This window comes from Gymnogyps californianus, chromosome 5, assembly GCF_018139145.2.
Source record: "Gymnogyps californianus isolate 813 chromosome 5, ASM1813914v2, whole genome shotgun sequence".
Lineage (NCBI taxonomy): Eukaryota > Metazoa > Chordata > Aves > Accipitriformes > Cathartidae > Gymnogyps > Gymnogyps californianus.
The window spans coordinates 2129939-2147722 of record NC_059475.1 but is presented as its reverse complement, the minus strand read 5'-3'; the positions used below and the strand labels follow the sequence as shown (position 1 = coordinate 2147722).

Here is a 17784-nt window from a genome sequence, read left to right as displayed (position 1 = left end):
TAAATTGGACTTTTCTTTAAAACATCTTGGTTGAGAGTTGTCTTAATAATTGTAAGCTACAAAAATATAACTTTCTTCTGCATTTGGGATAGACTCCCTTTATAGACAGTGAGGAGAAAGAGATCCTTCTGGGCTGGGATCCATCTGACCCGGGCTTCTGTTTTATGATAAGGTGAACCACCTTCTAAATAGACCACTTTTTTCCCAGTGATTACCAAATGAACCTGGGAAGCTAGTTCAGATGCAGATATTCCGAACAAGCCACTTACATTTTGTCAGGTGGTTCCCATCGCTTGTATTTTTATTGTGTATTGCGCCAGAAACACACTATATCTTTTCACTTCTAAGAAAATCACTGAGAAAACACTCTTCTCTCTACTGTTCTCCTTAGGGCAACCTTCACGTCTTTGTTCCTCAGGCTATAAATCAGGGGGTTCAGCATGGGAAAGGCAACAGTATAAAATGCAGAGACCACTTTGTCCGTGTCCAGCGAGTAGCTGGAGCTGGGCCGTAAATATGTGAAGAGGAGGGCGCCGTAGAATAACCCGACGGCCGTCAGATGGGAGGTGCAGGTGTAGAAGGCTTTGTGTCTGCTATCTGCCACGTGGATCCGGAGGATGGTGCTGAGGATGCAGGCGTAGGAGACGGCGATGGTCAGGAAGGTGCTGGCTTGTATAAAGCCGCACAGGGCAAAGAGGAGGATCTCGTTGATGCGTGTATCGGAGCAGGAGAGCTCCAGCAGTGGGGGAATATCACAGAAGAAATGGTTGATCGTGTTGGAGCCACAGAACGACAATGTGAACGTGAAAGACGTGTGCACCAGCGAGGTCAGACACCCGCTGAGATAAGCCCCGGCTACCATGGAGGTGCAGACCCTGCGGGACATGGCAATGGTGTAGAGAAGAGGGTGACATATGGCCACGTAGCGGTCATAGGCCATCGCAGCCAAAATGAGGCACTCGGCATCAGCGAAGGCAGCAAAGAGAAACATCTGTGTTGCACAGCCGATTAAAGAAATGGTTTTCCACTGTCCTAACAGATTCACCAGCATCTTGGGAGCAATGGCAGATGAACAGCTAAGGTCTAAGAAAGATAAATTGCTTAGGAAATAGTACATGGGGGTATGAAGGCAGGCATTGAGCTGGATGAGCACAATGAGGCCAGCATTCCCCACCAAAGTGGTGGCGTAGACGAGTAGGAAGAGCCCAAACAAAGGTATCTCCACCTCCAGACGGTCGGTGAAACCCAAGAGAATGAACTCGGTCAGTGCGGTGCAGTTTTCTGCAGGCATTTCATTACCTTGTGTTTGGCTTCGTACACGTAAGATTTGTCAGGGGATCGGTCAGTCCTAGTGGGTAAGCAACGCACAAACACGTTACATTCTTCACAAGACAGAGGTAGTGGAAATGTCAGTGTCTCACCCAATATCAGAAGGGGAAACCAGTGGCTTAGATGATGCCCATTGAAAGGAGAGCTTAGGAGGACATTCAAAGAGAGCTTTACAAACACACTTCATATGTGGAATTCCTTCCTGTATATTCCTTTCATATATATGAAATAGGACCTCAGATGGGATTTTATTTAAGAGCTAGGCCATAGTGCAGGTATAGAAGAAACTTTGTATGATATATTACTTGAGGAAAAACATTATTTGAGTATAACGGCTGCTACGCATTTACCTGTGTGACGAGTAGAGTAAGGAGTTCAGGCACAGTTAATAATGACCTTTCTGAGGCAGCAGTGAAACTGAACACTGGAAAAAATGGATTGAAATGCTGGAATATAAGCAGATTTATTTTTTTTAAGACAAAAAGAAAAGACATAATTATTTTGGAGCAATCACAAATCATTGAGTTTAAAATGAAATTAAATATTGCATCTCATTCTGGGATTTCTTACAAATATTTTGTGGGTTTATTTTCCTGAGGCTGATTAATTCTTAAGCAATTGATGAAAAGAAAGCCATGAATATTGTTTTTAAATATTCAAACACAAATATTTTTAGGTTTTCCAAGCAATTTTCCACACTTCCCCCCCCCGAAACTATTAATTGAATTTGAATTAGTCTCAGTCCCATAGAAAATTAATTCTGGATATTAATTTTACCTTTCCAGAAAAAGTGCATGATTCGATTTAACTTTGCAAAAGTTAAGACACGTTTCTGCTGATGCCAGTATAAATTCTAGGCAGGGCAGATATATCTTGCTCACCTTTACATTTACAGGAAATATAAGGATTACAAAAGGACATCTAATAAAAGAACTGCTAACACAGGTCAGTTAAATAATCCTGTAAATATCAATGCTATGTGGACAAAGGCACAGACAAACCAGAAATGTCTGTGTTGCTGAAAAAAAGAAGAATAATCTAAGCTGATTGATTCAGGATAGGATATTAGATTGTTACAGTAGAGTCTGGGGGTTCGGAAAGGAGGGCTTTAGTTCCCAGCGGTGTTTCCAGGCACTCCAGCTGCAACGAAGCTCACCTGTATTTGGCTTTCTAAAGGTTGGTCTGCGTGCATCATCTTTCAGCTCCGTCTATAACCATTACAGGGGGATAGGTGGGATGCATCGTATCCTGGCTCTGTGCGTGTCTGTTGATGAGAAAGGAAGCCTGGATGACCAATATAAATTCACTGCCAAAATTTTAGATGGTTACCCTCGAGTGAGATGAACCCTGTTTTAGACGGCTTTGTCTGCTCTTGTTTTTCAAGATCCTTCATTCTTGGTGAAGGTTGGGTGCATCCTAAAATCTGAATCACTTTCTGGATGTGACTGTTTACTCCAGAAAATGTCTTCGGTGACTCAGGTCATGACATAGGTCCCCCAGTTACGTTCCTAGAATAAGGTGCCAAGTTCCACAAAATTTCAATCGTGTTTTATTTTTAGCCAAGACCAGTTAAACAGCGACCATGTAACATTACAATTTATTTTGACACTATCACAGGCAATTTGTTAGGGATTTCTGGTGAAAGTAAAAAAAGAACCTTTCTGCCATGAAAAATATTCCGTGGTTACGCACATGTGGCTGTTTCTTCCTATTTTCAGCCATTGATCATGCTCAGAAATTTAGGTACGGAAATCCTACCAGCTGCTAAGAATTCAGTGGTCTTTGATGAAGACCAGCAAGAGATTTCAGTTCCCAGATCAATATTTTAGGTGCAAAAATTAAGAAAAAATAAACTCCCCCCCTTTTTAAAGATATATTCATAATTATTTTTTCTTTTGTTGTATCCTGATGCAGCAACTCTTTTCCTTTAGTGCGTCTGAAATTCATTCAGTCAACAAGGCGATGGACTTAGAACAATTTCTACACAACTCCCCGAATGGAAGGAAATTTTACTCATTAGCAGACTTACCTGCTAGGGAAATATTTCTTTTTTTTTTTCCTGGATGCAGGAAATGTTTCTTTTGGGGAATGTCACAGATTTTATATCTTTCTTTTGGACACGGGAGACCATGATGCTCTCAAGGGAAGAGTAGAACAAACAATTAAAATGCTACTGGTGTTGTCTCAGTGTAGAAATGTTTCAATTAAATGATACACTCTAAAGATACTGTACACACTCTTGGAAATGCTTCTAATATTTCCTTTGACTGGAAACCCATAAACAGGATTTTTTTTGAAGCATCAAAACAGTGCCAAAATAAGGATGGACATTTTGGCAAAATGGAGTCCCAACCTGTGATCTGGAGTCATGGATACAAGGCCACTGTGACCTTGAAGCAACCACTTTTTGAAAAAAAAAATGCAAATGCACCTCAAAGTGATCATGACAATTTAGAAAACAAAATTCAGGCAGTCGTTAGAACTTTTGGTAATGTGATTATGATCCTATCAAATTAAAAGGCGGTGGTTCTCACTAGCTAAACACCCTATGTAATACAGGAATTATACACCCAGAGGAAGATTTAGAGCAGTTTAACTTGTTACCTTACTACTTATATTAAGTAGTAGTTAATCTCTTTACTTTCATTAGTATCAATTTGGTTAAAAAAAAAAAAAAAAAAGAGCTAATCTTTGTTCTTTCATAGGAGACTTGTGATATTAAATTGACCTAAAGGTGTTCAGTGAATAAAGTAAGGGTATCAAGCAGCTGCCTAGGTGGACAGATACAATAAAAAAAGCTTTCAATTCAACCGCTCTTCACTAGCAGATGTTTAGCTTCTTTGACAAACATGCAGCTGATGTCTTTTTCTGTGAGGAAACTTGGGTAACTCTTTCGACATTCTAATTCTCCAACTAACAAGCTTCATTTGCATTGCTTGCCTTTTCCTTCCTTCTATCTAGTTCATGTGTCCCAGTGCAATGGAGGGCACGTGTATGTTCATAGGCAAGCACTTAAGCTCTTACGGTTTTATTTCATCTGAACCTGAGCCATTCCTCCCAGGGGTCTCTGAGAACATCAGAACGGGATGAGGACAACTTTGAGGCATGCAATTTGTGTTGGGCAATACACCAGACCTCAAAGGCTCTTGAGGTCAGAGAAACCCCAAAAATGCATGAAAAATGATCTCAACTAGTTTTAGATTAATAACTTTTAGATGGCTAAGTTAGTTGGGGTTTTTTAGCTATCATTGGCAAGAAATAGGCACTTCCAAAGGACGACTCATCCTATCGTAAAATAAGTTTCTAAGGCAAATGGCACGTATTGCTTTCTGCAGGTCTCTCCCTCCCTACAGATCTTATATGACTATAAAATAAGTCCAGACGGCTAGGTTAGGCTTGCATAGCTCCATGTTATGCTGCTGAAATTATACAAAATGGATCCTACCCTTCCTATCCCCATACCCTGATCCTCAGCACTACACAGAACATAGCTTGAAGCTCTGGGGTATGAGTTCACAGATGACACCCCTGAGGCAAGACACCCTGTTTTGTGACCAAAACAATCACATGGGAGGAAAGCAGAACACCACAGCAGAACTGATTTTTATTTCTCCCATTTCAACAGTCTGTGAAGAGATGGGAAAGCTCCACAGAGGTTTCCAGTAGCCAGTGACGGATGTATTTCGACCTTCTGAAACCCTGGGCAGGGGCTAAACTGTGACACATGACAGGGATGTAATGGATGCTCTGGTTTGGGGGGTGAGGGGAGTGATGCGGGAAAGCCCCTCCAGAGGAATATGGGAAAATTACCATGTTTGGGTTGTTATGCATCTCTGCTCTTTCATTGATATTCTTAGTATGGGGTTCGTCACTCAACTTAATTAGAAGTTACTTGTCTAAGCCTAACTTCTAGGTGACTTCTGTAATTCATGTAGAGAAATAATCACTCAAATCCTAAAGTATTCAGAGCACAAATATCTATATATAGGCTACTGTGGGCATTGCTTATCTGAGTTCAGGAGAGGACTGTGCATCTCTCTCTTCTGATCCAGTTGTGCTTTCAGAGACCAGTCATGTGTCTAGTATTAATCAACTATCTAGTATTAATCAGCTCTCTCAGATGACTACAGACTGTGAATCAGGGAAAATACATCTTAACAGTCCAATAAGGAAGACTGCCAGTGATGTAAACTATCTTTAGATCAAATAAGGAGAACGCGGACTGGAATTCAGCTTGCATGTGTTGGTATTGTTTCATGAGGGCCAGCAAAAACTTGAAATAATGATTACCCTCCCTTCAAGTCAGCTCCTTCTAGTTCTCATATAAAGGCTGATAATTTCATGAGGCCAGCAATCCCCTGCAGCCTGTTGCTCCATATGACCCCATGACTTGGAGGATCTGTGGCCACAGAGAAAGTGTCATCTATGTAAAAACAACACAAAAAGAAAGCTCCAACTTATTGTCAAAATTAATGATAGCATTACCTAGAGAAGAATATGAATCCTCTGCTTATGTTCTGGAGGGTTTTTTTTCATTGTTGTTATTTTTTTTCCCCTAATGAGCTCTGTATTCATGAACCAAAGACCTCAGCAGACTGCAACCGTTACATCACTCAACGGGATCCCTCCGGGACACACACAGCACTTAAGGGAAGTTGATTGTGAAGACCTTGCCATTCCCCTGCTGAGTGTGCGTACCATCTCATCTGTAGTCAATGCCAGACGGGGAGGGGCAGAATGTGCCAACAGCTTACTTGATCCTGTAGTCAGAGCTTCTCTAAGTGCCATTGTGTGTCCAGCTTTCTAGCAGCATTTGTTCCTGAGGAAAAGAAAGCATCATTTTTAACGTTAGTTTCCAAGGTAGGAAACTTATCCATAGCCTGAAATATTATAAAATCTGACAGACTGTTAATTGTGTCACTGTTTTATTCTCTATCCTTACTCTGTACTTTAAATCTTGCACACAGAATGCACGTAATTGCAGTCTATGCTCATATACACAAGAGTAAAAAAATTAATGAATGAATTTTCATATAAGGAATGCTAAAAGTAAAGTCTACAAAAACAAAAATGCGGTCATAGAGAGGAAAATTGTTTTGACCTGAGCTGGATTCTTTTTCTTATTTTGGAAAATAGGAGAACAAATACTTGTGAATGTCCATGTGGCTTCTTTTCCTAACGTGGAGACTTTTGGACTCTTGCTCCTGGAAGTTCGTACGTAGAGTGACAAATGACATTCAGGTCAGTACTTTACAAGAGAGGTCTCTGCCCTCACAGCTGGGGCAGATCTGCCATAGCTGCAATTCAGCCATTCGCTGTGGTTACAGCAGATGCAGGGTTGGTTTAAGACTTAAACATGTGTTTAAGTCTTAATCTCAAACCACCAAAATCCACAGAAGTTCTAATATTGGCTTGATGAGCACTGAAATGTGGGGTCACAGCAAAAGAAAAATCACTTCACAGCATCACCTTGTCATACAGACTGTAGTGTTGATCACTACAAATAGTCCAACTGACTTGTCTAGAATTTCCTACAGCACAGAAAGTTATTAGCAATCAAGCTGTGGGGCTCTGCAAGGTGCTGCTCATCAGTTGAACTACTGTAACTGTCTGAAAGTGCACTCAGTTACTCTCAATACAATGCAAATAGCAACAGCTTAAAAGATATTTCAGTCGTTCAATTGTTTCAGTAAGAAGCTCCACCTTGCAAGCTCAGGCATTCATTTAATACACCTGCAATTAACAGTTCTCCTTTTCTACAGAACTCTAAGCAGAAATGTCAAAACAAGACGACAATCTGAAAATGAGAGAGGCATTTTTCTTGAAGTCAACATTTTAAGAGAAGTGAAAAGATAACTATGAGGTTATAGTGTTCTTTGTTTCACCCATGGACGTGCTGTTATTTAACATGCCTATCAAGTCTGATGGTCTGATTTGTCCGACTAAATATTATCCCCTACAGAGATAGACTTCTACAGTTTATCTAATCATTGTGTGCTCTTTATAAGCACGGATGAGAAACCAGCACCTCTAAGAGGCAATTCATTTCACCTCAAAGTAAGTAGACATTTTAAGTAGCTTACATGAATTTTGCCTTAAAGTGCCTACTTCTTTTCAATGACTGTAAGTGAAGCCTTGAACGGCTACCTCAAATGTAGCTATCCACCTAGGAAGTAGGTAATGTTAGGCAAGATGGATTCTGTCTTCAGTGTCAGCTCCTATGTTTCTTTCAATGTATACGCAACTCCTCTCTTAGTGTTGGACGAAACAAGTGTGATTTTGTCAGGACAGCCTTACAGACTTTCCTCCTGCCATTAGCACGAACAGGTTCAGGGACGCAGGGCAAGGTCCATGACTACGCTGCCCCTGTCTTCTCCTTTGAATTGTTATGTTTGGAACCAGCAAATAAACTTTAATGAAATTATCATCTGCTTTTTAACATAAACTGCTTTTCTACACAGATTTTTTTTAATTTGGGGGCTATCTTCCTATGAGGACTTCTCCTCAGAACTGCACTGGCCAACTTAAATGTCATCCTTAGAAGCTGAGAGCAATTTATTACTCCCTTATTTAAGACCAACAGAGCAGATAACCAGAATCATCCTGTTAGTCCTCCTAGGCACCACGGACACAGATAAGCATTTGAGAAAATTTAACAATAGAACTAAGCAGGAAATATTAAAAAAAAGCTCAGAATGAATAACAAGTTTCTCCTCTTTCCTAGAACAATCTCAGCAATGGAACCAAAGTAATCCTTCTTTGAGACTGTCATTACAAAAGTGTTAAATGGATAACAGCAAGCTTCTCAAGAGAATTGGGTTAAGCATTCAGTTCTTGCATACTAACAGACAGCTAGGTTTCCATTAAAATAAAGCAGCATCCAATTTTCTTCTACTACATTCCTGCCCGATGTTACCAGCATCATTATGACTTATTCTTCTATCCAGAGTTGTAACTTACTTGTGTTCTTTGATTTTTCTCCCTTTTAAAGCTTCAGGTTCATTAAGGGAATGGTCAGAAGAAACAAGACAACTGTTGATGAGTTCATTCTCTTGGGAATCACAGATATTTGGGAGCTGCAGGTCATTCTCTTTGTGCTGTTCCTTCTGATCTGTGTCACCTCCTTGGTGGGGAATCTTGGCATGATTGCATTAATCAGGCTTGACTCTCGACTCCACACCCCCATGTACTTCTTCCTCTACCACCTCTCTCTGGTAGACCTAGGTAATTCCTCAGCGATTGCTCCCAAAATGCTAGTGAGCTTCTTTGAAGAAAGGAAAGCCATCTCTCTGCCAGGGTGTGCAGCCCAGATGTACTTTTGTGGAGTCTGCATAATCACCGAGTGTTACCTGCTGGCTGTGATGGCCTATGACCGGTACATGGCCATCTGTAACCCTCTGCTCTACGGGGCCACCATGTCTCAAAAGGTTTGTGTCCAACTGGCTGCGGGATCCTACCTAGTAGCTACTGTGAGTGAAACAGTGCTTGTCAGCTCAGTGTTCAGTTTACACTTCTGTGGCCCTAATGTCATCAATCACTTCTTCTGTGACATTCCGCCGCTCCTGAAACTTTCCTGCTCCAGTACGACTGTCAAGGAACATGTGCTTTTTACCGTTGCTACTTTTATTGCACTCAGCACTTTAGCATTCATTGTTGTCTCTTATGGTTATATCCTCACCACTGTCCTGAGGATCAGCTCCTCAGAGGGCAGGCACAAAGCTTTCTCCACCTGTGCCTCACATTTGACATCAGTCTCAGTTTTTTACGGGACCATGATCTTCATGTACCTCCGCCCCAGTTCGAGCTACTCCCTGGACCAGGACAAAGTGGTGTCCGTTTTCTACACCCTGGTGATTCCCATGCTGAACCCCTTGATCTACAGCCTGAGGAACATGGAGGTGAAGAATGCTCTCAAGAGACTCCTAGAAAAAGTTCGTTTCCTTTAGAAATCAAACTGGTAAAGAGGTGTCATAAACTAAACAAAATAAACTTGGACATTCTTGAATTTCAGTCTCCATTTGGCGGCTCACCATTTAAACTGAAAGTGAAAAGGAGATAGCAATCATGAGGACCCGAGTGCTTGTGCATGTCATTGCTACGAGATATAGTGAGCCACTGCTTGCTTTCTCCTCTGTCAGAGTGTAGCTATACTGTCTGATTTTACCCTTAAACCCACTAATTATACTCAAAGCCTCACGTGCACTCCTCTCCCACATGCCACCCCCTACTTTAAAGACTTGGTGTTCTTTGGGTCACTCCATAAGGAGCTGTATTTTTCAGATTGAGAAGCATCCCTCACATTATTTAGTTCTTCTGGCAGTTCTTCAAGAGGGAATGATGGGGCAAAGAGGAGATCCAGGTCCTCATGGACGTTTGCTAAGAATAAATCTGGGTTTATGTGTTTGAAACCAGGAACATTTCCAATTGACGGTGTAGTCTGAGTTTGCAGAAGCCAGGTTTAACATTACTAGTGAGCAGTGCTGTTTTAAGATCAAATAAATGAATGCTACATATGTGCATTCCCCAGATAGGGTTCAGCAATCAGACACAGCTTGATGCAATCAATTCTATGTGACATCTTTATAGGACCCTTTGCTGATACAGAAAACCCATCTATTTTTAAAAGAGAAACAAAAATATTTGCAAGTCCCAGCTGTGGATTTAAATAGAAAATGTCATCTAAGATGATGGATCACCACTCACAAATATTTATTCATTAGCAGGACCAATGCCAAACCACACCACATCAACTGAAGCCCTTAGGAGCAGCAGAGAAAAGGAGAGCTTTTGTCTCAAAATACTTGTGGAGGAGCTCTTCCTATGTGCCACACGTAGGAAAAATTACCTTAGGAGATACATATTTCACCCCTTTGATAATGAACTGCTCAGAGACAAGTAAATATTAATTGCCTATTTCCCTGTTAGATACACAAAACTAGGGACATGAATCTTAGCCGTGCAGAAACAGAGTGGTTCAGACACACCTGTGATAACGTTCATCTTAGAAAAGATATTTGGGAGGATGAGTAGTCCCTAGCCTGACATCAAACTCACTGAACAGACCACGAAAAACTACTGGATGTGACATTAGAAACCACTGGACATAACAAGTAACAGTGAGGAACTGTCGAATTAACAGCACCATGACGGATAGCCAGATTTCACCAGTGGTTGGGCAGGCACCAGAGGTGCTAGAGATGGGCAGACTTCACAGATGGTTGAAAGGGAAGCATTGGGCACCCTTTGGGGAGCAGATCCTCACAAGGCCAGCCAGTGCCTAGGAACCATACCAGAAACACCACGGGTCTAGTTTACCCTGGGTATCAGGAATAGCAAATTCAGATGTGAACGTAGCAAAACTGGAATGAACGTGGGGAAGTGATCAGGGTGGGTCATTTATGTGGGAGGAGACAATGGTGGAGAAACCGAGGTATCATGGCTGATGAGGGAAGAGCAAAAAGGGGACAATGAGAGAAGGGAGGCGTTAAAAGGGGCTGGTGGCCTCTAAGCAGGCTGCTGGTCAGTTTGTTGTCTGACCGAGCCCTGTGCTTGACCACCACAGCTGGTCCCATCCTCTTACTAAATCGTATTCGCAACGATGAGCTATATATTTATGACTGCTTCTGCCAACAACTGGGTTTTAGAGCTTCGAAATTCTTTTGGGGAAGAGATGCAACTACACACCAGGTATAAGCAATGCAATTATTTCACCACAGTCAGCTGGGACATCAAACTGAATGAAAATCTTCTATCCACGTGACCATGCAGAGACAGCAGAAAATGCACACACCTAGTAGAATGAGAGCTCCTAGTCACTTCTACTGTATGTGATAGGTTGGGAACAGAAAGAAAATAGCTTTAGGGAGAGATGGAGCAAAACATCAGAGTCTAGCCCTAAAAACAAGAAGTTTTGTGAAGAAAAAGGAAAGGGATTTAATATTGAAGATATTCAGGGATATTTCATACCTGGGTTAGACAGACCGAGCAGTGTTTTCTTTCAGAGTCCAAGGAAGTTTAGAAGTAGAGGCATGTTCCTGCAACATATCCGCATGGCTACTGTCAGGGAGCTGCAAGGGCCAGGTGGTCCCCAAGGGCCAGGGGGCAAGGAGCCAAGGGGGACACGAGGGCAGGCAGCGCCTGACTCTTGGGGCACAGACCTACAGAGGCTGAACGCAGCACGCAGAGCCAAGGGCTGGCAACAGGGTCCATTAACAGCCCCAGCCACAGCAAGCAGTGGACTAGGTACAGGGTCCAGCCACAGCGTACCACCAGGAGCAAAGGGAGATGGGCCAGGAACAGCGTTGGAGACAAGGCTGCGCTCTTGATCCGGGATCCATCCAGGAGGCAGAGACACAGCAGCAGCCAGGCACACCTACAGCGTAGTCAAGGAAGGACTAATGGCCTTAGACTGAGCTTAAATGGGGTTCCTGGGCCATGGGCATGTGTGTGGAGTGGTCCAGATGAAACTCGTCAGGGCCATTAAGTCCTGTCAGTGCCCTCAAGGCCCTGGCAGCTTCTAGGTGGACTTGGGAAGTAGTAGCAGGAAGGCTGAGTTTTGGCTATGAATTAGCAGAATAATACTAGTGAGAGGGTGAATCTCTGTAAGAGGAGTGATTCTTTTGGAGAAGTTGAGGAACTCATTAAGACTCCACTGATAAGGGCTGTCCTATGCCATTTAACCCCTCCTTTTGCTTTCCAAATTGAAAGAACTAAACATAAACCTCACTTTCTGAATCAGCTGAAGTACCCGCTTTACATGATAGTAAGTTTTCAAGGATCCACAGCTTCCCAAGTAGAGGAAATACAGTTTCTAATATATGAAGACACAAAGTACTTAAAGGGTGGCTACACTGAGGACAAAGGCTCTCTCTTCACAAGGAGCCATATGGAGAAGACAAGGGGCAACAGGTATGAGTTGCACCGGGAGAGATTTCATCTCAACATAAGAAAGAAATTTTTTACAGTAAGAACAGTTGTTCACTGGAACAACCTCTCCAGGGACGTGGTGGAGTCCCCATCACTGGAGGATTTCAAGATGCAATTGGACAGGGTGCTAGATAATCTCATCTAGGTTCCCTTTCCCACAAAAGGTTGGACCAGATGATCTTTCGAGGTCCCTTCCAACCTGGGCTATTCTATGATGATTCTATGAAGTGCCACCAAAGTAATAAACACTGCTCCACGTGTGTGTGCATATGTGTGCATGTGCAGTCCAAGGTGAATGACAGTTACGTGTTAGTCTTTAATCTGTTTGTTCTCAGTGTTTATGTTGGCCCTATGGATTGCACTGCGTCTAAACAGCTCATCTCACATATTGTATGTACTAAGTATTTAAGAGTATAAAAAAGACTTTCAATGGAAAACAGCCCACTTCTTAGAGGAAACAAGGGATCTTAGGAAAGCATCATTAGATTTACTCAGCTACTTTCTGCAGTAGGAGTCTTGGGTTTGAAGTTTTGAAAGTCCTCGATTCCAAATTTATAATGCTCCATGGGTATAAGGAAGGTGGTCATGGCAGGTATGCGCATCTTTGCACATAACTTTGGGCAACCTGATCTAGCGAAAGATGTCCCTGCCCATGACGGGGGCGGGTAGACTAGATGATCTTTAAAGGTCCCTTCCAACCCAAACCATTCTGTGATTCTACGATTCTATGATTCTGTCCTTTGTATGCAGAATTTAAAAAAATACAGAAGAAAGGGAGGAGAGAATGGCACTGAAACACTGAATGCTAACTTTTTTTGATCCCCAAAGTCTTGGGAATTTTAAAGCCAGAACTATAGCCCAACCTGAATTTCACAACTGGATAGTATTTTTAAAGGAGAAAAATTAATCATTCACAAGCTCTTTCATGTTGCACATTTTCATATCTGACAGCACCATACAAAAGACAGATAGGGAAATCTGCCCTGGTTGCATTGCAAACAATAAAACCCCACACATTAATAAGATATTTGAATTTTGCTTAAGGAAAAAAAAAACTTTTTTTTTTTCCTTAAGAAATACCTTCTCCACAGCAAATACGGAGAAGTGAGAAAACAGACGAAAATTCACAACTTAACTGTATTCTTCTGCACTGGTTCTACGTCTTGGCTAACATACACTTTGTAAGAATACAAGGTGTTCATATGGGAATGAATTATGGCAGTGATTGTCGGAGTGGCTCAGGAGGCATATTAAGCCATCTACAACTGGTCTATATGGTTATATTAAGCAGTAAAAGCCGATGTCTTTGCTGAGGTTTCAGTTGAAGTTCAATAGCAATAGGCATATGAAATTTTTTTGAAGGCATATCAAGAATTTCAGGAATCCTTTATCTTTAGGAATAGATACATGAAAACGGTTCATTTTCATCCCTCACTGGTTATATGAGATTAGCCAGATATGCAGATAGGTGAAGTCTGATTTTCAGTGGCAAATGCGAAATGCAAATGCGCAGATGATGATTAGTACGGGGATTTCCTTGATACAGGGTATTTTTCTTCCCTTTATTTGGACTCCTCCATATTTTATTCATTTACAGGGATACCTTTATACGATTAGAGGGGAAATTCTGCTTCCCCTCCCAGCATCCTGCTGCAAAAGAGCATGTCAGAGAAGACTGTATTTGTAGAGATGTGAGTGAGCAACTGCAGGGAAAGACTGGAGATTCTCCCGAAGCAGCAGTATAAAAAAAGATCACCAAACAGAGCCTGCCAACATTTTTCTGCCTGTTTGAGCTGGCTGTTCGGTGATGGCACTGTCTGTACTCCCACCCTGCTGTTCCAACAAGGCAGCCCCACTTCTAAGAATATGAGAATAGCTCTGCAATGAGAGACGAGTCAGCCCAGGGGTATCGATTTCTGACAGCAGCCAAAAATAGGTCTTCAGAGAAAGAGTATCAGAAACTGGAAGAGTATATTATGATCCTTCCCTGTTAGAATTTTTCCAGCTCTGGCAAAGAAAATCACAGCTGTCTGACAGAGCTCCCTCTTTCTAGTGTTGTAGGCTATTGGGCACGAGAGAAAAAAAAAAACCTCTCGTTTTTGAGGAACACTTGTGGATGAGCACCTAGCTCCAGGAAGGTGTTACAGCTGATGACCTCTCCTCAGAGATGAGTGCACCTCTTTATCCTGGCTGAAGATGCTTATTTTCCTAATGGAAGCAGGTCCAAAGTGAGGTCTTACTTCCCCTCAGGCCTCCAAAAGTTTGAATGAATCTTTGGCACACCTCCTCCAGCACTGACGCCTCATCAAAAACGTGTCATGAAACAAACCCAGTCACTGAGCCCAAATTTTTGTAGTTCAAATGGCTGAAGTTAAAAAAAAAACCCGAAACATATTTGCTGAATCCTGTGCAGTTCCCTCAGAAGCTCTTCTGACTTCTTGAGGTGTCCGTCTTAGGTCCAGACAGATGGGAAAGAAATGAATACCTGGTGCTAGGGGAAACGATCTAGACTGTCCGTTCCACCCTGCCTTCCCGCCCCACTGGCCCTTGGCAAGTCATTTGACCAAATATAGGTATTTATCCTGCTCTTTCCAAACAGATCAATCACTCTCTAGAAATGCTGATTCCTCTGAGCTGAATATGGAGGAAGCGTTGTTTCCCTTGTGCTCTGAAAATGGCTATTTTCCTTGTTAACTATACAGAAAGTTAGTAGCTTAGGCCTAGATGACTCACTTTCAGACATCTGAGGAGGCTTTCACCTTATGATATGTATCAGATTCTGCATCTCCTGATGTCTTCAGACCAAAATTGGACTATTGGTGTGTTTCACCCGCACAGAAGTCATTTGGCTCAAAATAAGAATAACTGGATAGAATTCCATGTTTAGACAATCCTCTAAAAACTCCACAAATCCATTAAAATATTTGGTCTCTTCAGATTTGAAGTGTAACATACAGTTCACCAAGGCTTGAACAGAGAGCAGGCAATTTTAATAACTTTTACTGCAACTACAATTGTTTATGACTTAAATACTTAAAAGTATACTTGGGCTTGTGCTTACAAGAAGTAATTGCAATGTTACCTCTGGGACCTCTTCCCTTTGGCATTGAAAATAAGTTATGGTGTCTCAAAAGGGAAATTTTGAAATGTGATTTCAATTCTGCCACTACATTGCTATCACTTTGAATGAGTTAGATCTTTGTGAAGGACCAAGCCACTCCACATTTATTTCTTACCTACAAATATCTAACATTTCTTGAGACTGGAGAGGGTGTCTGCCCTTTTCTTTTGTGTATTCTGCTATCAGTATTCCCGTTATTGGATGAGTTTCAACATTCTTGCAGATTCAACATTTTCAGGTACAGAAAAAACATTCTTTAATTTTACAAATCTTCAACAGAGATGTGTCAGGATGATTTCAAGGTATTTTGGTCTATATGAGAATTCACATAGGTCCAAGGTATGGTTGTCCCTGCTGATAGATATGTCATGATAAGGTAATGGTTTCTCTAAGAAACCTGTCAACCTTGAGCAAAGTACTTCTTACCTTGTTTTTGTCTACTTTTTCTCACCTACAAAACCTAAATGACTCTCATCCTTCAAATTGCTTTGAAATCAAAAGATGTAAAGTTCAGAGCTTGTGCTGTCTACTAACGTCAATAATATAAGGAGAGGATTTTCAGAAGTAGGTAAGTGATGTAGAAGCACAGATCTCAAGTCCATGGCACTTCTCATGAGCCACTTGGTCTGAGATACTCCAAAGTATTTAGAAAACTAAATCCTATAGAAAATCCCACTCTAGTTATTTATACTATTGCTAGAGTAAATTTCCCTCCTTGCTCTCAGAGGCTTACAGTTTTCAGATCCTGAAGGGTTTTTTTTAATGTGGTATAATATTCATCAAAAACTTTACCACAACTGGTTTATTGAAGGCAAAATTTAATTGTTCTTTGCCTACGCAGTGTAGTTGTGTAAATTACAAATTCCTGAACAGAATCAGAAGTTGAATGTAGCTGTTTATGTTGGCACAGGCTTTAAAATGATTGTGTATATATGTGCTTAAATGAGAGAAAGATGTCTCTCAAGTTCTACATCCATCTTAAGAAAGATGCTGAATTTCATATTATTCAGGTTCTTATAGTTGACATCATAACTGATAGAGTCCACCTAGTCTAGAGAGTTCATGTCTTGAATAAGAATTGGATTAATCTCATTAAACATCAGGGATCAGACCCATCTCACCGAAATTTAGGTGTTTACGTATGAGCTGATTGCCACATTTGCACAGGTGCCAGTGCAAAGCTAGTCGGTACAGTTGATATACGAGTCTTCTGCAGCTCTTTTATCATATGTGCTTGTCCCATAGAGATATCTTCGATACCATAGTGTACCTAAAATGGCAAGAGGCGCAGATGCGTTGGCACCTTAATCCTTCCTCTCAAGTCAGGAGGGATGCACCTGCCTTTGCTGACTAGGAGATAGGTGCTGAGCAGTCTGGGCTCCCTGGGCTGCAGCGGAGACAGAGTCCTCCGGTTGTACTGACTGGAGTGATAGCTCAGCCATCTCACCTACCTGAGACAGTAATCTTGGGCTGAGGCAAACTGCCTCCTTGAATTGAGCTTTTGGGATTATTTCTTAACCTCCCTTCCAGAACAGTTTCTGTTTTGGAAAGATGCTTCATTTTGCAATACTTTCCCTTGACAGCATAATTGCTAATTCAGGTTGTGAGAGGCTGCTTGGTCTTAAAAATACAGGATAGGATTCAGTTTCAGGTTAAGGCATCAGATTTAGGCATCTACATATAAACATTTATATGTAAGTTATACATCTAAATTTCTGTCATGAGTGAGGAATAAACCAGGTGTCAAAGTTAAGTCCAGAAGGCTGCTCAGGTTCTCAGGAATAGCTCACAAGTTGAGATGGCTAAAGTTATCACCTAGCTGGTCATCTGAATCGCCCTTGGGAGTCCATTGACTGTATCAACTAGGCATCCAAATAATTTGTTCAGCTGTAGCAGTCTGGTACCACTTGAGACATCCCGGTGTGACCTGTCATTTGTCCAATTTTCATTCCAGAGGAGCACAAGCCCTCCAACATCCCTGCATCAAATGTGACAGCCGCCTTCAGATGTCTCAGATACCCTACAGCCTATCAAGTGACATTTATGAGTGTCTTCCATTGCATTATTAATGTAGGCATTCTGCTACTCTCCTTTTACTTCACGAAGACTCAGGATCCAGCAACTGTGACCGTATACTACTCAGAAACTCTCATGTCATAGTAAAGCCTTAAAACATCTTAGACAATACAGTGTAAAGACAGAATATGAACATTAGGAGCTATAGTGATGAGAATGCCATAAGATCCTAGATACACATTAAGGTGGTCGGACATATTTAATTTGTTAGATGTGGTCTGTGTGCTGAATTTTGGCTTTATTGCAGGAAAAGGATACAGGTCTACGGATATTTGTCCAAAAGAGTAGATCTGTGTCACAATAAGAGTGTCTGAAGGATTGTTTCACTCCAG

General features: G+C 41.6%; 2 protein-coding genes and 1 long non-coding RNA gene across 3 annotated transcripts; 1 reads left to right on the top strand and 2 right to left on the bottom strand.

Moving 5' to 3' along the window:
• Nucleotides 1–352: 352 nt before the first annotated feature.
• LOC127016368 (olfactory receptor 5AS1-like) lies at nt 353–1291 on the bottom strand. Its single transcript, XM_050896798.1, has one exon. The coding sequence runs from the start codon at nt 1289–1291 to the stop codon at nt 353–355; it is 939 nt and encodes a 312-aa protein (XP_050752755.1).
• Nucleotides 1292–4897: 3606 nt separating this feature from the next.
• LOC127016381 (uncharacterized) lies at nt 4898–11660 on the bottom strand. Its single transcript, XR_007766495.1, has 3 exons — nt 11487–11660; nt 11296–11363; nt 4898–6148 (listed from the first exon to the last, which is right to left on the bottom strand). It is a non-coding gene; the product is annotated as an uncharacterized LOC127016381 (long non-coding RNA).
• On the top strand, nt 8337–9275 carry LOC127016380 (olfactory receptor 1019-like). The gene has a single exon (XM_050896822.1). It carries the CDS (start codon nt 8340–8342, stop codon nt 9273–9275), a length of 936 nt encoding a protein of 311 aa, XP_050752779.1. The 5' UTR covers nt 8337–8339.
• Nucleotides 11661–17784: the final 6124 nt, after the last annotated feature.